The 27255-nt window shown below is 43.3% G+C and overlaps 2 protein-coding genes across 2 annotated transcripts in view; both read left to right on the forward strand.

Moving 5' to 3' along the window:
* Positions 1–21929, forward strand: part of LOC124122566 (contactin-like) — a 49003-nt gene extending 27074 nt beyond the window's left edge. Inside the window, exons 11-25 of the mRNA XM_048380618.1 lie at positions 1333–1529; positions 2324–2596; positions 3449–3736; positions 4428–4594; positions 5050–5176; positions 6237–6392; positions 7183–7326; positions 10231–10325; positions 10482–10571; positions 11107–11254; positions 12579–12700; positions 13351–13537; positions 14688–14806; positions 15606–15783; positions 21642–21929. Of these exons, the coding sequence (XP_048236575.1) occupies positions 1333–1529; positions 2324–2596; positions 3449–3736; positions 4428–4594; positions 5050–5176; positions 6237–6392; positions 7183–7326; positions 10231–10325; positions 10482–10571; positions 11107–11254; positions 12579–12700; positions 13351–13537; positions 14688–14806; positions 15606–15783; positions 21642–21754 (2404 nt within the window). The 3' untranslated portion in view covers positions 21755–21929. The remainder of the gene's footprint in view (positions 1–1332; positions 1530–2323; positions 2597–3448; positions 3737–4427; positions 4595–5049; positions 5177–6236; positions 6393–7182; positions 7327–10230; positions 10326–10481; positions 10572–11106; positions 11255–12578; positions 12701–13350; positions 13538–14687; positions 14807–15605; positions 15784–21641) is intronic.
* Positions 21930–24366: 2437 nt separating this feature from the next.
* LOC124122563 (contactin-5-like) overlaps positions 24367–27255 on the forward strand; it is a 43158-nt gene continuing 40269 nt past the window's right edge. The window contains exon 1 of the mRNA XM_048380587.1: positions 24367–24605. The gene's annotated coding sequence lies outside the window, so the exon portion shown is untranslated. The remainder of the gene's footprint in view (positions 24606–27255) is intronic.

Consider the following 27255-nt stretch of genomic DNA (forward strand, 5'->3'; position numbering starts at 1 on the left):
TCGTGTCGGACGGGGATTCGAACCCACAATCATAGGTTTCTGGCGTGCCCAAGGGACGCAACTCTGCACAGCGAATCGCACTCTACAAATTAAACACAGTACAGCATGTTTACGATACACAGGAGAACATGTACACTGTGTTCAGTTTGTTTGTTTATTTGTTATTTAACGCCGCACGCAGCAATAATCCAGCTATATGATGGCGGTCTGTAGATAATAGACTCTGGACCAGACAACCCCGTGACTGACATCATGAGCATCGATCCACCCAATTGGGATACCATGACATGCATCAACCACGTCAGCGAACCTGACCACCCGATCCCGTTAGTCGCCTCTAACAACAAGCATAGTCACCTTTTACAGAAAGCATGGGTTGCTGAAGACCTATCCTACCCCGGATCTTCACGGATCAACAGCATGTTTAATGTGTTCATGTACACTTTATACAGAAGAACGAGTCCTATAAGTTATATGCTGTGCCAAAAGAATACAGTATGAACCGTAAAACGTCTGAAATATGTATTATTCACATTAAAACCTGCAGATGTAATGTACACAGTGAAGCTTGTGCTGTAAGTATATAGGATATACGGTTCGTGGTATTGTTGTTATCGTTGTTTATCGTACAATAAAAGACCGCAGGGAGAATAAACCATGAAGGGCGCAGATATCAACTTAATGTACAGCCTCTTTAAGGATGTTAATAACATTTAAAAATATTTACCAAAATTGTAATAATGACTCCCTCAATTGAATCCGACCTCGGAAATGTCGGACAAATCTGTTTTACGTCCAATGTACGGCGTCATCAAGTTGCGAGCGCATGTCCGCTTCTCCAGAAATGACGGAATAACAATGTTTTATGGTGAAATTATCTATCTTCATTAATCTTTGCGATTTATCGCGCAGCTGTCTTATATTATCAACTATTATTCTTTAACTACCCTCCCCCCACCCAGTCCAAGCCCAACCAAACCTTTAGTTTGTAGGTCCCACTTATCTTGACGTTTTGGGAGGTTTGCACTTTAACCTAATTAATAACCTTTTTTCATATATCCCCCAGTAAAATAGTGCAAACGCCGTGTGCGAAACACGCCTTTATGTCCATACTTGCCGTAAAAGCCGACTATGCTTGTCGTAAGAGGCGACTAACGGGATCTGACTTGGTTGATGAATGTCATCGTATTGCGTGCATCGATGCGCATGATGTCAATCACAGGATTGTCTGGTCCATACTCGATTATATACCGACCGCCGTCATACAGCTGAAATATTGATGAGTGCGGTGTTAAACAACAAATAAACAAACAAACTATCTTACTTACCTAGGCTCCCCATGTACTACTCGTGGACCCGCGGTGACGGCATCACCAACATCGGCCTACCCCACAACTCCCACCTCGCAGACCACAACCGGGTGCTGCTGATTGACGACGTCAGGGTGGAGGACGGCGGCAACTACACCTGCCACGTCAACAGAGGCGCCAGCGCAGCGGACATAAAGCCCCTCTTCGTCACGATTGAATGTGAGTCTTGACGCGGGCATTGCTCTGGACAGTGGTGTTGTTTGGGGGGTGTGGTTGGTGGGGGTGCATGTACTCTCCATGTTAGTTTCATGTTCCCCAAGTCAGAAGTGACCAATGGACAACGAATGATAAGTGAGGTGAAATGGGGTTTAACGTCGCGTCCAAAATTATTGCACTTATATAGCGACGTGCATCCACGTGCGGTATGTGTATGTGTGGCTGCTGGTACTAGTCTGCCGATTTATAGTGCTCGTCCACTGAGATACCATACCAGTTTAACATTAATACCCCACTCAGACACAGTATACTGACTCCGAGCCGACCAGTCCTTGTATTAGCCCCTTAATGCCGAGCGCCCTTTGGTATGGCGCGGCCGGGCCCCGAACGCCCGACCTTCCGCTCTCCGGGCGGACGGTCTACCACTAGACCACGGAGGCGGTCGACAACGAATGTATCCCACCTAATTATATACCAGATACGTCTTTTACGTGCATGCTTAAAATTTGATTCCACGCTAAAGCATTTATAGCAAACAGAAAACAAACATAGAGTTCCCCCAGATCAATTGCATTCGAAAATGTTCGTAGGTATCCGGAGAATTGCGTCTATGGTATGTCGCAAATGTAGTGCCAATAGTTCTAGTCTATTCCATGTTAGCGGGGTCCGTTGAAAGTAGTAAAATGGGTCCTAGCATGTTCGACATTCATGTCAGGTCGGATACTTGCCCCTACCTATTCCTATAGCAGAATATGTGCCAAAACAGACAATGATAACTGTTCCTTTCAACGTTTCAGCGAGGCCATATTTCATGTTTCCACTGCAAGACCAATTCCTGGACGTAGGGAGTCAGACGACATGGCGTTGCCAGGCTACCGCTATTCCGTCAGCAGAGTATACCTGGTACAAAGACACGGTACTGCTGACATCAACTCCTGGCGACGTTGAGATCTCCGGTAACGTCCTCACCATCAAGAATGCTAACGCCGACAAACACAACGGCATGTACCAGTGTTCAGCGAAAAACATGCATGGGGAATCGTTCAGTACTGCCGAGCTGAAGGTTTTGTGTACGTACCAAATGTATGTGCGTGTGTGTATTACAAAGTATGAGCTTGCGTGCGTACAAAATGTATCTTTTGAGTGTGCGTGTGCGTGCGTTCGTGCGTGCGTGCTTGGGTGCGTGTTTTAATCTACGATCTTTTGTTCTGTGGACGAATCGAGTGAGTGAGTTGGGTTTAACGCCGCTTTTAACATTATTCCAGTTATATCACGGCGTTCTGTGGACGAATCGAAGATCAGGCTGCTTTATTTCAAAACAAGCGCTAAGGCGGTTGTAAGCCTATGTTAGGGTGAAGGCGTTACGATTAGCTTAGCGCTAAGATCGCTTTGTACAACGGCACCCTAATCATTGGAACAAATAAATGTGTTTAGCATTATGAGGAACACCGTTAAATCTGTCTGTCAGCAGGTATTGTAACTCTAGGAACTATTTCTCACGGAACAGACATTCCTGTGTCGAATTGTTTCGTAGCTTTTCAGCTACAATGCGTCAACATACATTGTGAAACAAACTGTTTCCTAACTAAGACAAAATTGTTATGGATGAGCAACTTCTTTATTACACTTGGGCGACGTTTCGGTTTCGTAGTTTGTACATCATTTGCTTGATAACGGTGTTAGAATCTACACCGAAACGTCGCCCAATTGAAATAAAGAAGTTGCTCATCCAAAACAATTTTGTCTTAGTTACCATTCCAACTTCTAAATGCCACTCAAAGAAGTTGTTTCCTAACTCACAGAAAGAGTTCCACCCTGACTGGATTACATTTAAAAGCTATCTGAGGACACACTAACTGGGTTGGAAATGTTAAGGAAACCAGAAGACTGTTTCTTCCATGCAGTGCCCTGTTGTCTTTCAGCGTTCGCCCCCATCTTCTCCAAACAGCCCGTCACTGACAAGGTCGCCAGCATCGGCGGCAACGTCACCATGATCTGCAACCCTGAGGCAGCACCTAAACCCGACTTCAAGTGGTCCCGCGACGGCCGTGACCTTGGCCTCACCGAAGGGGTCATGGGACGGCTGCAGCTGCTGCACAACGGGAACCTGCTCATCACCTCGGTAACGTCAGGGGATGCCGGGCAGTACACGTGTACCGCCACCAACACCGAGGGGTCAGACTCCAGTCAAGCCACCCTGTTAGTGTCGGGTGAGTCCCTTGCCCCTTTGACCCGTGAAGATACGGGGTAGAATACGTCTTTACCAACCCATGCTTGTAGTAAGAGGCGACTAACGGGATCGGGTGGTCAGGCGCGTTTACTTGCTTGATACATGTTATCGTATCCCAACTGCGTAGATTGATGCACATGATGTCAATCACTGGATTGTCTGGTCCAGTCTCGAATATGTACAGACCGCGGTCATATAGCTGGAATATTGCGGCGTTAAACAACAAACAAACCCTCGTCCCTTCGCAGCGATGGGGTAGCCTAGTGGTTAACGCGTTCGCTCGTCTCGCCGAAGGCCCGGGTTCAATTCCCAACATTGGTACAATTATGAAGCTCATTTCTGGTGCCTTGGGGTCCGGTACTGGCAAGTGTTACTCGAGTGGTTACTATATATACTTCTTCTCACACTGAGTAACCTGGCCAATCTAGCAATACATGAGGACAGAAACTGTCTTAGTTTCACACAAGTCGCTATTTACACCGTCAAGACAATGAGCTGTAGTATTTGGGATCGTCTTCATCTTTAAGCAATTGTGAACACTAAACCGATTATGCCCTCGAAGCCACTCCATACTTTAAATGTTATATATACTAGTAGTCAGTGTAACAATTTGTGAGATAGTTGTTAACGGTTTAATTGCTTATAACGGTAAACCCTGTGCATTGCGACAGCGCGGACTGAGATCAGCCAAGTTCCTGTCGACACCAGGGTCATCGTCAACAACACCGCCTTCCTCTACTGCGAGGCCTCCTTCGACAACTCACGTTACGACCTCGTTTACGCCTGGAGGTTTAATGGCCACCCTATTGACATCAGTCATAATTCCTATTTTGTCCAGGTATGTACATAAATATTCACTAACCGTGGTCTGGAGAGACATATTTTATCTACTTAGTTGAGATGTGAACGTAGGTCAATGTTGGTTTTCGACAAGTTATCTTATTTACAATGTAACGAGTGTTTAGTGATGAAGACTGGACAAGTTTGTTCTATAACGGTATATCTCACTCCTCTGGGTTTTTTTTAACATTGGCCAAATGAGAGTAAGTTTGTTATTATCTTGCACGGTGCACAGGGGGCCCAGTCGTCTTAATGTCGGAACTCGGTGTGCAGAGTTGCGTCCCTCAGGCGCACCAGGAACCTATGCTCGTGTGTTTCCTTCCACATCAAGCCAGCACGACGTCATGTACATGTAACTGATATTCGACGTTAAACCAAACTCACTCACTGTGTGTTTGAATGTAGCTACCCATATATGCATGACGCTACCCGTATACACATGGTCTCTTCCAGGGAATACGAGACAACATCCGGGGTCTCTACATCCGGAATGCGCAGTTCATTCATTCAGGAGAATATACGTGTTTAGCAGAGACAGTTGAAGACACAGCGTCAGCATCAGCCACGCTCACCGTGCAAGGTGTGTGACGCGTGTGTGTGAGGGGTGTGTGTGTGTGTGTGTGAAAAATATATATTGCGTCCCCGACGCACAGTAATATTTACTGTACCAAATTCTTGAACATAAACAAATGTAGATCTAAATAATCGGACTAGTCGATCAAGTGATTGATGACAAAACCAGTATTAGCTTCAAAAATGAAAATTAGCTTTAAAAAATACTATCACACAACGAGGAAGAGAATTGATGGATGTCAACATCTTCATCACAATAAAGACGTTGACATCCATACTTTCTCTTATTTATGTGTATCACTTCAAACGTTTTTGACCATACGTGTGTATTTCCTGACATTTCATAAAGATCATCTTATCCGAAATACTGACTGTTCACTCACTCACTTACTCAGTATGGCCCATCTCGATGGCCCATGTTTTGATGTTAGACAACTCTAAATATATCAAGACACGTGGTATTTTAGCCTCAAAACACGTTCCGCGTGCCTAACATCGATTATCTTAACACATTATACATGTTCTCGTTCATATAAAACACGGATTAATAACAATCTGATTAGTTTCGTTTCTTATTAATATATTTTTATTATTTGTTGTTTGTTTGTTGTTGATGATGTTGTTGTTTACCTTGTGTGTGTTTTTGGTTTCTTTTCGTTTTTTGTTCTTTCTTTAGGTCTTTTCTTTTTTGAGGGGTTGGGGGGGGGGGGGGGGGGGGGAGTTCTGCGCTCCACGTTACAATCATACTCCAGAGATATAATTCGTAGGGAACTTGACGATAACCTAAGTCGTATATTCAGCACGGTCCTCATTTAAGGAGAGGGGCGGTCGGGTAGCCTACTGGTTAAAACGTTCGCTCATCACGCCGAAGACCCGGGTTCGATTCCCGAAATGGGTACAGTATGTGGAGCCCATTTCTGGTGTCCCCGCCGTGGAATATTGCTAAAAGCGGCGTAAAACCATACTCACTCACTCACTCATTAAAGGAGAGGGACTCAGGGGAATATAGTTAATGTCTATGGAAAACATGTAAACCATGCCTGTACAACTGTTGACTGTGTGGCCAGGTCCTCCGGGGGAGCCCGCGGGGGTGTACTGTGACCAGGAGGGCATGGCGCTCAATTTGCACTGGACAGACGGCACCGACAGGGGCAGCCCCATTATCTACTACATCGTTGAGTTCAACACCAACTTCAACAGCAACTGGAGAGTTATGATACAACGTGCGTACACTTAACGCTTAAGACATTGAAGCACTACACAAGTTTTGATCTAACGTGTTGGTGTGTACCTAACACAACCTCTAATATATATTAGTTTCTGATTACGTGGGCGTTGCAGATCTGTACGAAGAGAAATATTCTATTTCTGACTATTCTATGTTGTACCTTTTGCCGTTATATAGTGAAATAGGGCAGTTTACGTTTTGGTAAGTCGTGTAAATAAAGCGACAAAACCCTTTTCATATCCAATAGACATCCCTGCATAAAACAGTCGGCAGTAAGATTCCGACTACATCACGAGCACGTGTTTATGAATCAATTAGTGATGATACCAGGTGTTCGCGAAACGGTGAGTGTATCCTTACCCTCCGGTGGCACCCATCACAAACACATGCAAAGGAAAGTGAAATATTCATCTGAAAAATTATTTTTGTCACTGATGCGTCAAATGTGTTAATGTCCTGCACATGTCTACCATAAAACGTTTTGAAAGCTTTATTGAGGATTTGAATGTTGTAACCTTGATCAAACAACTTGTTTGATAGGCATTACTTAGAAGTTGACGGGTGACAAGGTCGACACAATTTTATGGACAACAACTTCTTTAATACTGTAAAAAGCGACGTTTCGGTATAAAAAGGTGTCTACCAAACAACTTATAAGCAAGAGTCGTATGAAAACATGGTGGAAAGAGATTGCCCATTGTATCTCAAAAGTTGTGAAATGTAAACACCAAAGTCTGGAGCTGCTTGAATAATCGCTAACTTACTCCAAGGTGTGTCCTCTCCAGGTCTGGGTGTCACAGAGACGCTGGACGACGAGAACCCCGACAGGAAGATAACGAAGCTGGCGTCCCTCCGTCCAGGCACCGCCTACAGGTTCCGGGTCCTCGCAGCTAACATGTTCGGCCACGGAGACCCCAGCATTCACTCCAGTAAGTCCGGGAACTCAGTAGGTCGTAGGTGAAGTGTTTAGCGCAGTAAGTCCGGGAACTCAGGAGGTTGTAGGTGCAGTGTTTAGTGCAGTACGTCAGGGAACACTCAGTAGGTTGTAGGTTCAGTGTCTAGTACAGTGTGTCAAGGAACACTCAGCAGGTTGTAGGTGCAGTGTTTAGTGCAGTACGTCAGAATACACTACAGGAGGTTGTAGGTGCAGTGTTTAGTGCAGTACGTCAGGGAACACTCAGCAGGTTGTAGGTGCAGTGTTTAGTGCAGTACGTCAGAATACACTACAGGAGGTTGTAGGTGCAATGTTTAGTACAGTACGTCAGGGAACACTACAGGAGGTTGTAGGTGCAGTGTTTAGTACAGTACGTCAGGGAACACTCAGTAGGTTGTAGGTGCAGTGTCTAGTACAGTGTGTCAGGGAACACTCAGCAGGTTGTAGGTGCAGTGTTTAGTGCAGTACGTCAGAATACACTACAGGAGGTTGTAGGTGCAGTGTTTAGTACAGTACGTCAGGGAACACTACAGGAGGTCGTAGGTGCAGTATTTAGTGCAGTACGTCAGGGCACACTACAGGAGGTTGTAGGTGCAGTGTTTAGTGCAGTACGTCAGAGAACACTACAGTAGGTCGTAGGTGCAGTGTTTAGTACAGTACGTCAGGGAACACTACAGGAGGTTGTAGGTGCAGTGATTAGTACAGTACGTCAGGGAACACTCAGTAGGTTGTAGGTGCAGTGTTTAGTACAGTACGTCAGGGAACACTACACGAAGTTGGTATCTAGTACCGTGATAGTGTACATTGTTCAGGCCAGTCAATAAAATTCAAATATGCTGCAATACGTAGCTTTAGTGTTATTGTTTCTGTCCATTTCACGTCCATTGATGGAACGTTTGTTTGTTGTTTAACGTCGCACTCAGCAATATTCAAGCTATATGACGGCGGTTTGTAAATAATCGAGTCTGGACCAGACAATCCAGTGAATGACATCATGAGCATCGATCCATGCAATTGGGATAAGATGTCATGCATCAACCACGTCAGCGAGCCTGATCACCCGATTCCGTTAGTCGCCTCTAACGACAAGCAAGTTTGCCTTTTACTACGGCAAGCATGGGTTGCTGAAGACCTATTCTACCCCGGATCTTCATGGGTCTGATGGAACGTACTATGATACTTTGGACATGATTGATCCTCTCATGGGAAACTGATGTAAATATTGAAACAATCTGCTGATTTGAAGACAAAGCTCAAGGGGTATTTGCTTGAAATCAGTCAGCAGAAGATTAAACATGTCACTGCAACAGCGTTGTACATATCACAGCCTATATGTCACTGCAACAGAGTTGTACATATCACAGCCTACATGTCACTGCAACAGCGATGTACATATCACAGCCTACATGCCACTGCAACAACGTTGTATATATCACAGCCTACATGTCACTGCAACAGCGATGTACATATCACAGCCTACATGCCACTGCAACAACGTTGTATATATCACAGCCTACATGTCACTGCAACAGCGCTGTACATATCACAACCTACATGTCACTGCAACAGCGTTGTACATATCAAAGCCTACATGTCACTGCAACAGCGTTGTACATATCACAGCCTACATGTCACTGCAACAGCGTTGTACATTTCACAGCCTACATGTGACTGCAACAACGGGGTACATATCACAGCCTACATGTCACTGCAACAGCGTTGTACATATCACAGCCTACATGTCACTGCAACAGCATTGTACATATCACAGCCTACATGTGACTGCAACAACGGGTACATATCACAGCCTACATGTCACTGCAACAGCATTGTACATATCACAGCCTACATGTCACTGCAACAGCGTTGTACATATAACAGCCTACATGTCACTGCAACAGCGTTGTACATATCACAGCCTACATGTCACTGCAACAGCGTTGTACATATCACGGCCTACATGTCACTGCAACAGCGTTGTACATATCACAGCCTACATGTCACTGCAATAGTACTGTACACATCACAGCCTACATGTCACTGCAACAGCGCTGTACATATCACAGCCTACGTGTCACTGCAACAGCATTGTACATATCACAGCCTACGTGTCACTGCAACAGCGTTGTACATATCACAGCCTACATGTCACTGCAACAGCGTTGTACATATCATAGCCTACATGTCACTGCAACAACGCTGTCCATATCACAGCCTACATGTCACTGCAACAGCATTGTACATATCACAGCCTACATGTCACTGCAACAACGTTGTACATATCACAGCCTACATGTCACTGCAACAGCGATGTACATATCACAGCCTACATGTCACTGCAACAGCGTTGTACATATCACAGCCTACATGTCACTGCAACAGCGCTGTACATATCACAGCCTACATGTCACTGCAACAGGGTTGTACATATCACAGCCTACATGTCACTGCAACAGCGTTGTACATATCACAGCCTACATGTCACTGCAACAGCGTTGTAAATATCACAGCCTACATGTCACTGCAACAGCGTTGTACATATCACAGCCTTCATGTCACTGCAACAGCGTTGTACATGTCACTGCAACAGCGTTGTACATATCACAGCCTACATGTCACTGCAACAGCGTTGTACATGTCACTGCAACAGCGTTGTACATATCACAGCCTACATGTCACTGCAACAGCGTTGTACATGTCACTGCAACAGCGTTGTACATATCACAGCCTACATGTCACTGCAACAGCGTTGTACATGTCACTGCAACAGCGTTGTACATATCACAGCCTACATGTCACTGCAACAGCGTTGTACATGTCACTGCAACAGCGTTGTACATATCACAGCCTACATGTCACTGCAACAGCGATGTACATATCAGTCTTCCTGTCTTTGCAGGCATGTACCGGCTGCCAAGTGCTGCCCCTGTGGTGCCCCCCCTGGAGGTAGGGGGTGGGGGAGGCAGAGTGGGAACGCTGACCATCACGTGGGAGGTGGGTATTCCAGGGAAAACAGAAAATATCATAAAAACATAACATAAAAACAAACAGAGAAAAGGGCTTTTATCGGTATTGTTGCAATACCACGTCACGCTAAGGATGACCTCTTGCCAAGGGGAGTAACCCTTCATTGACTATGTTATATTCCAGCCACTGTTGCTGGAGGATGAGAGCGGGCCGGCGATCGGGTACTATGTGTTCTGGCGGAGGAAACTGAACGTGGATGACTTGTGGCAGCGGGTACGTTACACAGTGTGGCAGATATCATAATGTTCATGGTCAGTTTGTTTGTTTGTTTGTTTGTTTGTTGTTTCACGCCGCACAGTGGTTCTAGTTACGAATAAGTAACTGTTTGGAAAATATTTGCATTAATTCAGGAAATATTTGCATGAATTCAGGAAATATTTGCATTTATTCAAAATTATACCCTATGACGAATTGTAAAGAAGGTTTAATACAGCCATACTGTTATCAAAAGTTGGCAAGACTAACACGCACTTAAACACAACGACTCCGGCATTCAAAAGGGTATTTCCCAACGAAATGGACGTTGATTAGGTTTGGCATATACTTATGTCAGACTGTAACTTCAACACCAACGTGACACTTTGTTTATCATTACTCTAGCCTAAATGCATTATAGAGAAAAAAAACACTCGAACTGTGCATGTAACATACATAGTGCATGTAGGTACAAAATTTGAAATGTACCGAGTACTTTGTATCAGTATACAAAAATAAGTGTTCGACTATCATGAGATGTGTACTTTTGTAGGTGAACGTCACCGGCCGTATCGGCACCGTCACGGTCGTCGTCGGCGACCAGAACTACTACTTGGAGTACGAGGTGATGGTTGAGGCGTTCAACAGACTGGGTCCGGGGCCCAACTCCACAGTAGCCGTCATCTACTCAGCCGAAAGTCGTATGTATCACAGAATATACTCAGTAGAACATATCACAGAATATACTCAGTAGAACGTATCACAGAATATACATATTACAGAATATACTCAGTAGAACGTATCACAGAATATACTCAGTAGAACATATCACAGAATATAACCAGTAGAACGTATCACAGAATATACTCAGAAGAGAGTAGTATGTGTTATGCAATATCCTCAGAAGAGAGTAGTATGTGTTCTGCAATATCCTCAGAAGAGAGTAGTATGTGTTCTGCAATATCCTTAGAAGAGAGTAGTATGTGTTCTGCAATATCCTCAGAAGAGAGTAGTATGTGTTATGCAATATCCCCAGAAGAGAGGAGTATGTGTTATGCAATATCCCCAGAAGAGAGGAGTATGTGTTATGCAATATCCCCAGAAGAGAGGAGTATGTGTTATGCAATATCCCCAGAAGAGAGGAGTATGTGTTATGCAATATCCCCAGAAGAGAGGAATATCTGTTATGCAATATCCCCAGAAGAGAGGAGTATGTGTTATGCAATATCCCCAGAAGAGAGTAGTATGTGTTATGCAATATCCCCAGAAGAGAGGAGTATGTGTTCTGCAATATCCCCAGAAGAGAGTAGTATGTGTTATGCAATATCCCCAGAAGAGAGTAGTATGTGTTATGCAATATCCCCAGAAGAGAGGAGTATGTGTTATGCAAAATCCCCAGAAGAGAGTAGTATGTGTTATGCAATATCCTCAGAAGATAGTAGTATGTGTTATGCAATATCCTCAGAAGAGAGGAGTATGTGTTATGCAATATCCTCAGAAGAGAGGAGTATGTGTTATGCAATATCCTCAGAAGAGAGGAGTATGTGTTTTGCAATATCCCCAGAAGAGAGTAGTATGTGTTATGCAATATCCCCAGAAGAGAGGAGTATGTGTTATGCAATATCCCCAGAAGAGAGGAGTATGTGTTATGCAATATCCTCAGAAGAGAGGAGTATGTGTTTTGCAATATCCCCAGAAGAGAGTAGTATGTGTTATGCAATATCCCCAGAAGAGAGTAGTATGTGTTATGCAATATCCCCAGAAGAGAGGAGTATGTGTTATGCAATATCCCCAGAAGAGAGGAGTATGTGTTATGCAATATCCTCAGAAGAGAGGAGTATGTGTTTTGCAATATCCCCAGAAGAGAGTAGTATGTGTTATGCAATATCCCCAGAAGAGAGTAGTATGTGTTATGCAATATCCCCAGAAGAGAGTAGTATGTGTTATGCAATATCCCCAGAAGAGAGGAGTATGTGTTTTGCAATATCCTCAGAAGAGTTACTCGCCCTCTTTCTGTGTACCCAGTGCCCTACGCGACACCCAACAATATCTGGATCGACACCTACAACGCTACAGCAATCGTTGTCTACTTCGACGCCGTGGACGACACAAGGGCAGCGGTCAAGGGCAAGATTATTGGATATCAGGTATTTTAAAGCCATTATCACATCGTCATAATACTGCCTCAGATAATAAGAGGTGAGGTGAAATGGGGTTTAACGTCGCGGCCAAGATAATTGCACTTCTATAGCGACATGCATGCACACGTGTGTGTGTGTGTGTGTGTGTGTGTGTGTGTGTGTGTGTGTGTGTGTGTGTGTGTGTGTGTGTGTGTGTGTGTGTGTGTGTGTGTGTGTGTGTGTGTGTGTGTGTGTGTGTGTGTGTGTGTGTGTGCTTGCACTAGTCCGGATTAATGCCGATTTTATAGTGCTAGCCCACTGAGATACCATGCCACAGTTTAACTTGAGTACCCCACTCACCCACAGTATACTCCGAGCCGACCAGTCCTTGTCCTCTTGTTTTAGCCTCTTAATGACGAGCGCCAGACACGGTAATAACAAGTACCATCTTTTAACGTCTTTTGGTATGACGTGGCCGGGGATCGAACCCCGGACCTTCCGCTCTCCGGGCGGACGCTCTACCACTACACCACGGAGGCGGTCTCAGATAAAATGACGACGTGTTTAATAGTCACACTGAGACATAAAGAAATGAAAATAGTGAAACTTATTTACTCTCACCACATATAATTATAATAACATTTTGTATGACAATAGAAAATGCATGTATGATGTAGGTGAACTTCTGGGTCGATGGGGAACGTGACCTTTATATAGGACATTCCTATCACTATGGTCAGCGGAGTCAAGCCGTCGTCATCGGACTTATCCCGAACTTTGACTACTGGGCCAATGTCCAGGTGTTCAATTCGGCCGGTCTGGGTCCCGAGAGCGAAATCAACTTTGGCTCTACAGCAGGGGAAGGTGAGTCTGTTAACATTTGTGTCACGCACGCACTTATCAAATGCATCCGGGGAGGGTTAGTCTGTTTACATTTGTACCAAGTACGCACCTATCAAATACATCCTGGGAAAGTTAGTCTGTTTACATCTGTATCAAGTACGCACCTATCAAATACATCCTTGGAAAGTTAGTCTGTTTACATCTGTATCAAGTACGCACATGTCAAATACATCCTGGGAAAGTTAGTCTGTTTACATCTGTACAGAGTACGCACCTGTCAAATGCATCCTTGGGAAGTTAGTCTGTTTACATCTGTATCAAGTACGCACATGTCAAATACATCCTTGGAAAGTTAGTCTGTTTACATTTGTACCAAGTACGCACATGTCAAATACATCCTGGGAAAGTTAGTCTGTTTACATCTGTATCAAGTACGCACTTATCAAATACATCCTGGGAAAGTTAGTCTGTTTACATTTGTACCAAGTACGCACCTATCAAATACATCCTGGGAAAGTTAGTCTGTTTACATCTGTATCAAGTACGCACATGTCAAATACATCCTGGGAAAGTTAGTCTGTTTACATCTGTACAGAGTACGCACCTGTCAAATGCATCCTTGGAAAGTTAGTCTGTTTACATTTGTACCAAGTACGCACATGTCAAATACATCCTGGGAAAGTTAGTCTGTTTACATTTGTACCAAGTACGCACCTGTCCAATAAATCCTGGGAATGTTAGTCTGTTTACATTTGTACCAAGTACGCACCTGTCAAATAAATCCTGGGAATGTTAGTCTGTTTACATTTGTATCAAGTACGCACATGTGAGATACATCCTGGGAAAGTTAGTCTGTTAACATCTGTATCAAGGACGCACATGTGAGATACATCCTGGGAAAGTTAGTCTGTTTACATCTGTATCAAGTACGCACATGTCAAATACATCCTGGGAAAGTTAGTCTGTTTACATCTGTATCAAGTACGCACCTATCAAATACATCAGGGGAAAGTTCGTCTGTTTACATTCGTATCAAGCACGCTCCTGTTTCTACACATTACTTTGCTTAAATCTTGTGTTTCTTATAATATGATACCATTCTCAACAACAAAAACACGTTTCAAGATGTTGTATTAAAGACATAGAGTATTAGTTCGTTGTGTGTCTGCAGGTCCCAACGCCTACCCCGAGTACGTGGAGGTGCACAGTGACGGTCCAAACAGCGTCTACGTCCACTGGAGGGGCATCTCCACCGTCCCCATCGTGGAGGAGGCGTTGCAGGGATACATTGTAAGTACCTTGCGAGTGAAAGCATTTTATTTACCGTTTACAAACATTTTCCGAGACTCGCTCACGCCTGTTTGAAAACATTTGCCGAGACTCCCTAACGTCTGTTTACTAACATGTATCGGGAAATGGTTATAAATATACGTTAATGTGTCTTGAGAAATGTTAGTGAACACACGTTAAGGTGTCTCGGGAAATGTTAGTGAACACACGTTAAGGTGTCTCGGGAAATGCTTATACGGACATTAATTGGTCCTGGGAAATGCCAGTACACAGACGCTGAGGTGTCTTGGGAAATGCTTGTACACAGACGTTAAGGAATTCTTGGAAATTCTAGTACTCAGACGTTAGGGGGTCTTGGGAAATGCTTGTACACATGAGTAAGTGAGTATGGTTTTACGCCGCTTTTAGCATTATTCTAGCAATACCACGGCTGGGGACACCAGCTATGGGCTTTACATATTTTACCTATGTCGGGAATGGAACCCGGGTCTTAGGCGTGACGAGCGTGCGCTTTAACCACTAGGCTACCCGACGCTAAGTAGCAATGGGAAATGCTGGTACACTGACGTTAAGGTGTCTAGGGAAATGTCAGTACGCAGACGTAAGGTGTTTCAGAACATGCTAGTACACAGACGCAAAGGAGAAATACCAGTACACTGATATTAAGGACTCTCCGGACACGTACAGGCGCCAGGATGTACCAAGATCCTGTGTGACCCGTATGTAAGACCTTATATACCAAAAACAACGCTGCAGCTATTTGTTGCAAGTCTTCATGTTCCTAATGTTTTTGCTTCAGCTGAGGTACTGGCCAGCCAACAGTGACCTTCGAGATGCAACGGATGTGGTTATAGACGGAAAGAGGACGCATGGCGTGATTACCGGCCTCGATAAGGGCATCGTCTACAAGCTGAGGTTGACAGGCTACAACGCCGGCGGAGACGGGAAGAAAGCCCCGCCAATCTTTTTCACTTTAGGTAGGTTGTAATATGTTGGTCAAGGCTTGTCCATGGTACACGGCATTCGTGTCCTAATCGTGTACAAGTCGGGAATGAACACTCGCATTCCTGCTCCTAGGATTCCATATTGGCGTACATGAACGCAAGAACGACTTCAAACAAGTGGTGAGGTGAAACTCTGTGTGTGTGTGTGTGTGTGTGTGTGTGTGTGTGTGTGTCTGTGTGTCTGTGTGTCTGTGTGTGTGTGTGTGTGTGTGTGTGTGTGTGTGTGTGTGTGTGTGTCTGTGTGTGTGTCTGTGTGTCTGTGTGTCTGTGTGTGTGTGTCTGTGTGTGTGTGTGTCTGTGTGTCTGTGTGTCTGTGTGTGTGTGTGTGTGTCTGTGTGTCTGTGTGTCTGTGTGTGTGTGTGTGTCTGTGTGTCTGTGTGTCTGTGTGTCTGTGTGTGTGTGTGTCTGTGTGTGTGTCTGTGTGTCTGTGTCTGTGTCTGTGGCTGGCTGGCTGGCTGCTTGTACTAGTCCGGACTACTGCCGATATATAGTGCTAGCTCACTGAGACAAGATGCCGCAGTTTAACATTACTTCCGAGTCCACTAGTCCTTGTTTTAGCCCCTTTATGCCGAGCGCCAGACAGGGTAACAACAAGTACCATCTTTTAACGTCTGATGGGATCGAACTAGACCACGGAGGCGGTCTTCAAACAAATACGATAACTCTCGTAGTAGAAGCAGTAGTAACAAGTTACAACCTCTGTTTATTAAATTTATGCAACACGATTCTGTTGTTCGTATATGTTACGGTGTGAAGCTTACAATCTACATTTCTTTCCAAAAGTTTACAAGAATGCATAATTTAATCATATCTTATATTTATCGAAGTACCCAAATCCTGATGCTCATTCTGATTGGCTTACGCCGGTTCACAGGCGGCCCTCTTGACGAGATTTCTTCTAGGTTGAGATGTGACTGGTGACGAATATGTACACGGTGCTTTCATGTCTAGTTTAAATGGTTTATACGTATATAATGACGATAGCCATAAGCAGCCATGTCTCTAAAATGAGACTGCAGCTCCCAGTAGACAATTCGGTTGTCCATGGTGTCTAGTGAAATTGTGGGCGACATTTTTTGTCAATACATTTTGGTATCTTCTTCAGAATTGTCAACATCTAATTATATAATTCCTTTTACTATTCAGCAGCATAGTTACTTCATGGGTATTTTCATTGAATTGTTCATTGATTTGCTCTCAGTTTGTGAATTACAAGTGTAGTTGGGGTTAACGCCGCTTTGAGCGGTATTTCTGTCAAATCACGGAATGTCAGCTTGATCTGGCAGGAAAGTCTGAAGTGGTGCAGGTTCTGTGTGTTTACGACCCTTATACCTACACGCATGGTTATGGCCTGACAAACCTAGAAACATTTTGAGGGCGAATCCAGGTCTCTGGTAAAAGGGCGTAAATCCAGGTCTCAGATCTGCGGTTAACACCATGCCTCCCCAGCCTTTTAATTTTAATCGATTAATTAAAAAAAGGAAATAATAACCTATTTTAGATCCGGAAGAAAAACGCAACATTGAGGACATTAACTAGATCTCTGATACTGCAGATACCCATGCCAGTTGTGAGATTATTTGATAATAGTAGATTCATAAAACAGAAAACCGTTTGAATGTACAATGTGCATTTATCTTTATGTTTTCATGATATTGACAACACATCGTGTAGTGAGTGACATGCCAGTATGTATATTCTGTTTCCCCTGTAAGTGATATGCCAGTATGTATATTCTCTGTTTCCTCAGTGAGTGACATGCCAGAAGGTATATTCTCTGTTTCCCCAGTAAGTGACATGTCAGAAGGTATATTCTCTGTTTCCCCAGTAAGTGATATGCCAGAAGGTATATTCTCTGTTTCCCCAGTGTGTGACATGCCAGTATGTATATTCTCTGTTTCCTCAGTGAGTGATATGCCAGAAGGTATATTCTCTGTTTCCCCAGTGTGTGACATGCCAGTATGTATATTCTCTGTTTCCTCAGTGAGTGATATGCCAGAAGGTATATTCTCTGTTTCCCCAGTGTGTGACATGCCAGTATGTATATTCTCTGTTTCCCCAGTTAGTGACATGCCAGTATGTATATTCTCTGTTTCCCCTGTAAGTGATATGCCAGAAGGTATATTCTCTGTTTCCCCAGTAAGTGACATGCCAGAAGGTATATTCTCTGTTTCCCCAGTAAGTGATATGCCAGAAGGTATATTCTCTGTTTCCCCAGTGTGTGACATGCCAGTATGTATATTCTCTGTTTCCTCAGTGAGTGATATGCCAGAAGGTATATTCTCTGTTTCCCCAGTGTGTGACATGCCAGTATGTATATTCTCTGTTTCCTCAGTGAGTGATATGCCAGAAGGTATATTCTCTGTTTCCCCAGTGTGTGACATGCCAGTATGTATATTCTCTGTTTCCCCAGTTAGTGACATGCCAGTATGTATATTCTCTGTTTCCCCTGTAAGTGATATGCCAGAAGGTATATTCTCTGTTTCCCCTGTAAGTGACATGCCAGTATGTATATTCTCTGTTTCCCCTGTAAGTGATATGCCAGAAGGTATATTCTCTGTTTCCCCTGTAAGTGACATGCCAGTATGTATATTCTCTGTTTCCTCAGTGAGTGACATGCCAGTATGTATATTCTCTGTTTCCCCTGTAAGTGATATGCCAGAAGGTATATTCTCTGTTTCCCCAGTGAGTGACATGCCAGTATGTATATTCTCTGTTTCCCCTGTAAGTGATATGCCAGAAGGTATATTCTCTGTTTCCCCAGTGAGTGACATGCCAGTATGTATATTCTCTGTTTCCTCAGTGAGTGACATGCCAGTATGTATATTCTCTGTTTCCCCTGTAAGTGATATGCCAGAAGGTATATTCTCTGTTTCCCCAGTGAGTGACATGCCAGTATGTATATTCTCTGTTTCCTCAGTGAGTGACATGTCAGTATGTATATTCTCTGTTTCCCCTGTAAGTGACATGTCAGAAGGTATATTCTCAGTTTCCCCAGTGAGTGACATGCCAGTATGTATATTCTCTGTTTCCTCAGTGAGTGACATACCAGTATGTATATTCTGTTTCCCCTGTAAGTGACATACCAGTATGTATATTCTGTTTCCCCTGTAAGTGATATGCCAGAAGGTATATTCTCTGTTTCCTCAGTGAGTGACATACCAGTATGTATATTCTGTTTCCCCTGTAAGTGACATACCAGTATGTATATTCTGTTTCCCAGTAAGTGATATGCCAAAAGGTATGTTCCGTGTTTCCGTGTTTCCTCAGTGAGTGACATGCCAGTATGTATAGTCTCTGTTTCCTCAGTGAGTGACATGCCAGTATGTATATTCTGTTTCCCCTGTAAGTGACATGCCAGTATGTATAGTCTCTGTTTCCTCAGTGAGTGACATGCCAGTATGTATATTCTGTTTCCCCTGTAAGTGACATGCCAGTATGTATAGTCTCTGTTTCCTCAGTGAGTGACATGCCAGTTTGTATATTCTGTTTCCCCTGTAAGTGACATGCCAGTATGTATAGTCTCTGTTTCCTCAGTGAGTGACATGCCAGTATGTATATTCTGTTTCCCCTGTAAGTGACATGCCAGTATGTATAGTCTCTGTTTCCTCAGTGAGTGACATGCCAGTATGTATATTCTGTTTCCCCTGTAAGTGACATGCCAGTATGTATAGTCTCTGTATCCCCAGTGTGTGACATGCCAGTATGTATAGTCTCTGTTTCCTCAGTGAGTGACATGCCAGTATGTAAATTCTGTTTCCCCTGTAAGTGACATGCCAGTATGTATATTCTGTTTCCCCTGTAAGTGACATGCCAGTATGTATAGTCTCTGTTTCCTCAGTGAGTGACATGCCAGTATGTATATTCTGTTTCCCCTGTAAGTGACATGCCAGTATGTATAGTGTCTGTATCCCCAGTGTGTGACATGCCAGTATGTATAGTCTCTGTTTCCTCAGTGAGTGACATGCCAGTATGTATATTCTGTTTCCCCTGTAAGTGACATGCCAGTATGTATAGTCTCTGTTTCCTCAGTGAGTGACATGCCAGTATGTATATTCTGTTTCCCCTGTAAGTGACATGCCAGTATGTATAGTGTCTGTATCCCCAGTGTGTGACATGCCAGTATGTATAGTCTCTGTTTCCTCAGTGAGTGACATGCCAGTATGTATATTCTGTTTCCCCTGTAAGTGACATGCCAGTATGTATAGTCTCTGTTTCCTCAGTGAGTGACATGCCAGTATGTATATTCTGTTTCCCCTGTAAGTGACATGCCAGTATGTATAGTCTCTGTATCCCCAGTGTGTGACATGCCAGTATGTATAGTCTCTGTTTCCTCAGTGAGTGACATGCCAGTATGTATATTCTCTGTTTCCCCTGTAAGTGACATGCCAGTATGTATATTCTCTGTTTCCCCAGTTAGTGACATGCCAGTATGTATAGTCTCTGTTTCCTCAGTGAGTGACATACCAGTATGTATATTCTGTTTCCCCTGTAAGTGACATGTCAGAAGGTATATTCTCTGTTTCCTCAGTGAGTGACATGCCAGTATGTATATTCTGTTTCCCCTGTAAGTGACATGCCAGTATGTATAGTCTCTGTTTCCCCTGTAAGTGACATGCCAGTATGTATAGTCTCTGTTTCCCCAGTGTGTGACATGCCAGTATGTATAGTCTCTGTTTCCTCAGTGAGTGACATGCCAGTATGTATATTCTGTTTCCCCTGTAAGTGACATGCCAGTATGTATATTCTGTTTCCCCTGTAAGTGACATGCCAGTATGTATATTCTCTGTTTCCCCTGTAAGTGACATGCCAGTATGTATAGTCTCTGTTTCCCCAGTGTGTGACATGCCAGTATGTATAGTCTCTGTTTCCTCAGTGAGTGACATGCCAGTATGTATATTCTGTTTCCCCTGTAAGTGACATGTCAGAAGGTATATTCTCTGTTTCCTCAGTGAGTGACATGCCAGTATGTATATTCTGTTTCCCCTGTAAGTGACATGTCAGAAGGTATATTCTCTGTTTCCTCAGTGAGTGACATGCCAGTATGTATATTCTGTTTCCCCTGTAAGTGACATGTCAGAAGGTATATTCTCTGTTTCCTCAGTGAGTGACATGCCAGTATGTATATTCTGTTTCCCCTGTAAGTGACATGTCAGAAGGTATATTCTCTGTTTCCTCAGTGAGTGACATGCCAGTATGTATATTCTCTGTTTCCCCTGTAAGTGACATGTCAGAAGGTATATTCTCTGTTTCCCCAGTAAGTGATATGCCAGAAGGTATATTCTCTGTTTCCCCAGTGAGTGACATGCCAGTATGTATATTCTGTTTCCCCTGTAAGTGACATGTCAGAAGGTATATTCTCAGTTTCCTCAGTGAGTGACATGCCAGTATGTATATTCTGTTTCCCCTGTAAGTGACATGTCAGAAGGTATATTCTCTGTTTCCCCAGTGAGTGACATGCCAGTATGTATAGTCTCTGTTTCCCCTGTAAGTGACATGCCAGTATGTATATTCTCTGTTTCCCCAGTTAGTGACATGCCAGTATGTAAATTCTGTTTCCCCTGTAAGTGACATGTCAGAAGGTATATTCTCAGTTTCCTCAGTGAGTGACATGCCAGTATTTAGATTCTGTTTCCCCAGTGAGTGACATGCCAGTATTTAGATTCTGTTTCCCCAGTGAGTGACATGCCAGTATTTAGATTCTGTTTCCCCAGTGAGTGACATGCCATCACGTAGATTCTCTGTTTCCTCAGTGAGTGACATGCCAGTATGTATATTCTATTTCCCCATTGAGTGTCATGCCAGTATGTATGTTCTCTGTTTCCTTGCAGGAGGACAAATCGTTGCTGATCCCACAACAAGTGAAATCCTCGCCACTGGAAGTCACATGTCTTCATCTGTCCTATGTTTGCTGTCATGCGCATTGATGTGGATTCTGACGTAACTGTCATGGTCGATATAGTGCTGCTTAATGTTCTGACGCCTAGAGGATGGAGATGGATACGTTGTGTGAATAACGTGAATAGTGTGACCTGTGAATAGCGTGACCTCGGATACCTGCATCAACCAGAGACGGATACCACCTTGAGTGATGCTACTGATAAAGCACCACCAGAACAGTTGGTGAAAAAAACGCCAAACTTCGCAGGATATTTTATAAGCATAATCCATGCTTCATTTCTTAGATTTCTTCTTGCATTGCCACTTTTCATAATTATTTGCTTCGATTTATAGAGTGTCACATGATATACGTTAGTATATTTTAGAACATTGTGTTGGATTCCTTTAGTTTAGTTCATTATCTAGGGGTGAGTGGACAATATTATTGGGGTGAGTGGGGGATGAGTTAGTAAGTGTATGGGGTTGGTGGGGTATTGGAGGTGTGTGGGATGTATGTGGGTGAGGGTATTGGGGTAGTGGGAGGAGGGGGGGGGGTGAGTGGGGGAGGGTTTTGGGGGTGAGTTGGTGAGTGTATTTGAGGTAAGTTTGAGGTGAGTTGATGAGGGTATTTGCGGGGAGGGGGATGTTGGTGGGGGTATTGAGGGTGAGTTGGAGATGAGTTGGTGGGCGTTTTGGGGATGAATGGGTGAGGGTATTGGGGTAAGGGGGTTATTGGGGGTGAGGGGGTGAAGGTATTGGGGTGAGGGGGTATTGAGGGTGAGTGGGTGAGGGTATTGGGGTGAGGGGGTATTGGGGGTGAGGGATGAAGGTATTGGGGGTTATCTCGGTGTGAGATAGAAGGGTTATACGGGAATGTGTTCATTAATAAGGCATTTTTCGTTCATTTCATCAGATTAAATCATTACCGTTCAGTTGTGTTATTTCAGTGCACGTGTATCGTCCCGTGTAGTAGGAAGGGTGTTGTTTCACCAAATAACATATATCTGGAGGTTCTAACAAACATATTTGTGACAACTGTCATTTGAGAGTATTTATCTGCACCCTCATCTACAGCATTTTCTGCTGCATTGCCATCTACAACACTATTACAGCTAGACACGTTTCAAAGTATATAGCAGTAGGAGGAATATTCTATCAACTATTGTCAGTGTTTCATAGCGTCCGCATGTTATATTCCAACCTATTTAGCTTATATTTCCCTTTTGATATACACAACTCAAAAGAAGTTAAAGAACAACATACTTTATCTAATATGTAATGCCATGACAGATTAACGATAATAATATGAATGAAAATGGTGTTCCTTTACTTCTTGTGAGCAATATATCTTCATGCCACGGACCAAACACCCTGCGTATCTACGTTGAGGGTCAAGGAAAAGAGGACAATTTTGGTGTAGAGAGATCTGCACCATCAGGACATGAATCTGTACTAAGCATGAGGTACGGTTAGAATATGGATGGTGACTCCCAGTGCTGAGGGAGGGGGGTGGTTGGTGGGGTAGCCTACTGGTTAAAGCGTTCGCTCGTCACGCTGAAGACCTGGGTTCGATTCCCTACATGGGTCCAATGTGTGAACGCAGTTTCGGGTGTCCCCCGCCGTGGAATGCTGCTAAAAGCGGCGTAAAATGATACTCACTCACTCCCAGTGCTGTAAGGGAGAGCGTCAAACAAAGCACCCTGTGAAGACTGGCGGAGACTCCTGTCTGTCTCCAACGCCGGATATACGTCTTCGTCTACGTCTATAGTCTGGCGTTAGTTTCAATCCCCAGTGCTTTTAGCGAACACCTGGTGTCATCACTGATTTTCAATGATCGTTTTAGATAATTTTTACCGCTATTCTGTCCTTTACGCCCAATGAAATCTGTTTCGTCAGATAATCGAGATTGATTATTGACGTTAAATATTTACAACAATCAATAAAATATATTTGGCTTACATTACATTAGACCAGCAAGTCATTCGTTATACATATTCATGGTTTCACAGAAATCCGTGTATACATTGTCATGGCTGTTCATATTTATGTGATTAAATGTATTTTTTAGAAAGCTTTCTGCAAGCTTTTTGAATTACTCGCTGTCTGTTACCATTTTGCGGAAAGAGGAGAAGGTTTGTACTATTGATTCAGTGATCGTATGATGATCGTACAAACTATTTTCTTTATATGTCGACGTGCCAGCTGTGGACAGCGGGGGGACAGGATGCGGTTCCAGGATAGAACAGGTCCTATATTTATATTGCTTGTCGTGAGAACCGACTACAGAATACTGGGTGGCCGGTAACTTGGCGGATTGATGGAGTGGATCTTTCCTTATGATATAAACCACTGATTTGTCCAGACTTTATCATTTACAGGATAAAAATATAGCTGTAATATTGCTGACTGCGGCGTAAAACATTATTCACTCAAACCCTTTCTTCATAACAATGAATTCAACGGACTGGGAAACAGCCAACAGCATCCTCATCCTATACTAACAGCAACTAGAAAAACACAAGCAACTTCCCTGGAAAACACATATACCAATGGAGACTTTCAACAACAACGAAAGGATGCTTATATTACATCTACACAAGAAACATGCAGTGCAACACACCTCACGTTATTACACGTAATGCTGTCTAACACACATGCCACCAGTCACTCCCAACCTCCCACACCGACCGCTTGTAAGTCCAGTAACTCTGGTCGGTGCTGATAAGAGCTTGTCTAACACTGATAAACCTATTGGCGGGTATGATCGCATTGTAGCGACGCCATTTTGGTTAGAAATATTCAAATTTGTAAGTTATTACCCGGACAGGATCCCTCCCAGGAGTGATCTAGCGTGACGAAGATTTTAGTAGCTTCACCCAGAGGACTTTCCACCAACTGCTGACTCACGTGACAAGGTACAGGAGGATTTAATAATTACACCCCGAATTGATAATATACATGTCTAATGTAATATCTTTGGATAGATGACAAAGATATCACCTAACAACAACTGAATTACAATTTGAGGAGGAATAGAGCAACGATTTCGTTCAAATTCCCATCCAGAAATGGCACATTGGTTCTTCTGTTTTGTGAGTCACTTCCGGAAGTAAGATGGCTGTTTATGTAAGTGGACAATAATATTACGTAGGTTATGAGAATTCTCTACTTGCATAGACATTGAAAGGAAAGGATTTTAAACGATTATAAAACAGTATCTACAGTAAAACAACGTATTATCTGATTCCATCGTTGCGTATCTGTTTGTGTTGGTATTGGGCAAATTTGTTGTAATACCACTATCGTATGACAGGAGAACTTTACTTTTGTGTGCTAGAATACCTGTGTTGAAGAAGACAGTGTCATGGCGACGTAAACCATAGAGCTTCATTCGACTTTCTTTGCACAGACCACGCAGGCTGCACTGACCGACACTGACCGACACTGACCACACAGACAGAGCGATAGTACTTTCTGTAAACACGGACAGGGACAGCTGGACACACATCGATTCATATCCGTGAGAGGTGCACAGAGAGCACAGAGCATCTGTTGGCATTTGCACCTCACATCGCACGATCTATCAACATATTGACCTGCTGTTTATTTAATCATGCACTTTCTGTTTCAATATTACATTATTTGTGTATAAACATGCACGCTCTGACTTCAGATTGACCTATGTTTTTTTTAACATCAACGTTCTGTCTACGTATTAGCTTTGTGACTTTTTAACATTGTACATTCTGTCTAAATATTACACTAGTGGTTGTATAAATATGCATGCTCTGACTTCACATGGACCGCGTGGTTTTTAACATGCATATTCTGTCTACATATTGTCGGGGTGGTTGTTCAACATGCATGTTCTGTCTAATATATTGTCGGGGTGGTTGTTTAACATGCATGTTCTGTCTATATATTGTCGAGGTGGTTGTTCAACATGCATGTTCTGTCTACATATTGTCGGAATGGTTGTTTAACATGCATGTTCTGTCTACATTTTGTCGGAGTGGTTGTTTAACATGCATGTTCTGTCTACATATTGTCGGGGTGGTTGTTTAACATGCATGTTCTGTCTATATATTGTCGGGGTGGTTCTTTAACATGCATGTTCTGTCTACATATTGTCGGAGTGGTTGTTTATCATGCATGTTCTGTCTATATATTGTCGGGGTGGTTGTTTAACATGCATGTTCTGTCTACATATTGTCGGAATGGTTGTTTAACATGCATATTCTGTCTACATATTGTCGGAATGGTTGTTTAACATGCATGTTCTGTCTACATATTGTCGGAATGGTTGTTTAACATGCATGTTCTGTCTATATATTGTCGGGGTGGTTGTTTAACATGCATGTTCTGTCTACATATTGTCGGGGTGGTTGTTTAACATGCATGTTCTGTCTACATATTGTCGGGGTGGTTGTTCAACATGCATGTTCTGTCTACATATTGTCGGGGTGGTTGTTTAACATGCATGTTCTGTCTACATATTGTCGGGGTGGTTGTTTAACATGCATGTTCTGTCTACATATTGTCGGGGTGGTTGTTTAACATGCATGTTCTGTCTACATATTGTCGGAGTGGTTGTTCAACATGCATGTTCTGTCTACATATTGTCGGGGTGGTTGTTTAACATGCATGTTCTGTCTACATATTGTCGGGATGGTTGTTTAACATGCATGTTCTATCTACATATTGTCGGGGTGGTTGTTTAACATGCATGTTCTGTCTACATATTGTCGGGGTGGTTGTTTAACATGCATGTTCTGTCTACATATTGTCGGGGTGGTTGTTTAACATGCATGTTCTGTCTACATATTGTCGGGGTGGTTGTTTAACATGCATGTTCTGTCTACATTTTGTCGGGGTGGTTGTTTAACATGCATGTTCTGTCTACATATTGTCGGGGTGGTTGTTCAACATGCATGTTCTGTCTACATATTGTCGGGGTGGTTGTTTAACATGCATGTTCTGTCTACATATTGTCGGGGTGGTTGTTTAACATGCATGTTCTGTCTACATTTTGTCGGGGTGGTTGTTTAACATGCATGTTCTGTCTACATTTTGTCGGAGTGGTTGTTCAACATGCATGTTCTGTCTACATATTGTCGGGGTGGTTGTTTAACATGCATGTTCTGTCTACATATTGTCGGGATGGTTGTTTAACATGCATGTTCTATCTACATATTGTCGGGGTGGTTGTTTAACATGCATGTTCTGTCTACATATTGTCGGGGTGGTTGTTTAACATGCATGTTCTGTCTACATATTGTCGGGGTGGTTGTTTAACATGCATGTTCTGTCTACATATTGTCGGGGTGGTTGTTTAACATGCATGTTCTGTCTACATTTTGTCGGGGTGGTTGTTTAACATGCATGTTCTGTCTACATATTGTCGGGGTGGTTGTTTAACATGCATGTTCTGTCTACATATTGTCGGGGTGGATGTTCAACATGCGTGTTCTGTCCACATATTGTCAGAGTGGTTGTTCAACATGCATGTTCTGTCTACATATTGTCGGGGTGGTTGTTCAACATTCATTTTCTGTCTACATATAG

The sequence above is a fragment of the Haliotis rufescens genome, unplaced genomic scaffold (genome assembly GCF_023055435.1).
Source record: "Haliotis rufescens isolate VD_foot unplaced genomic scaffold, xgHalRufe1.0.p SCAF_31, whole genome shotgun sequence".
In the NCBI taxonomy this organism is placed as follows: domain Eukaryota; kingdom Metazoa; phylum Mollusca; class Gastropoda; order Lepetellida; family Haliotidae; genus Haliotis; species Haliotis rufescens.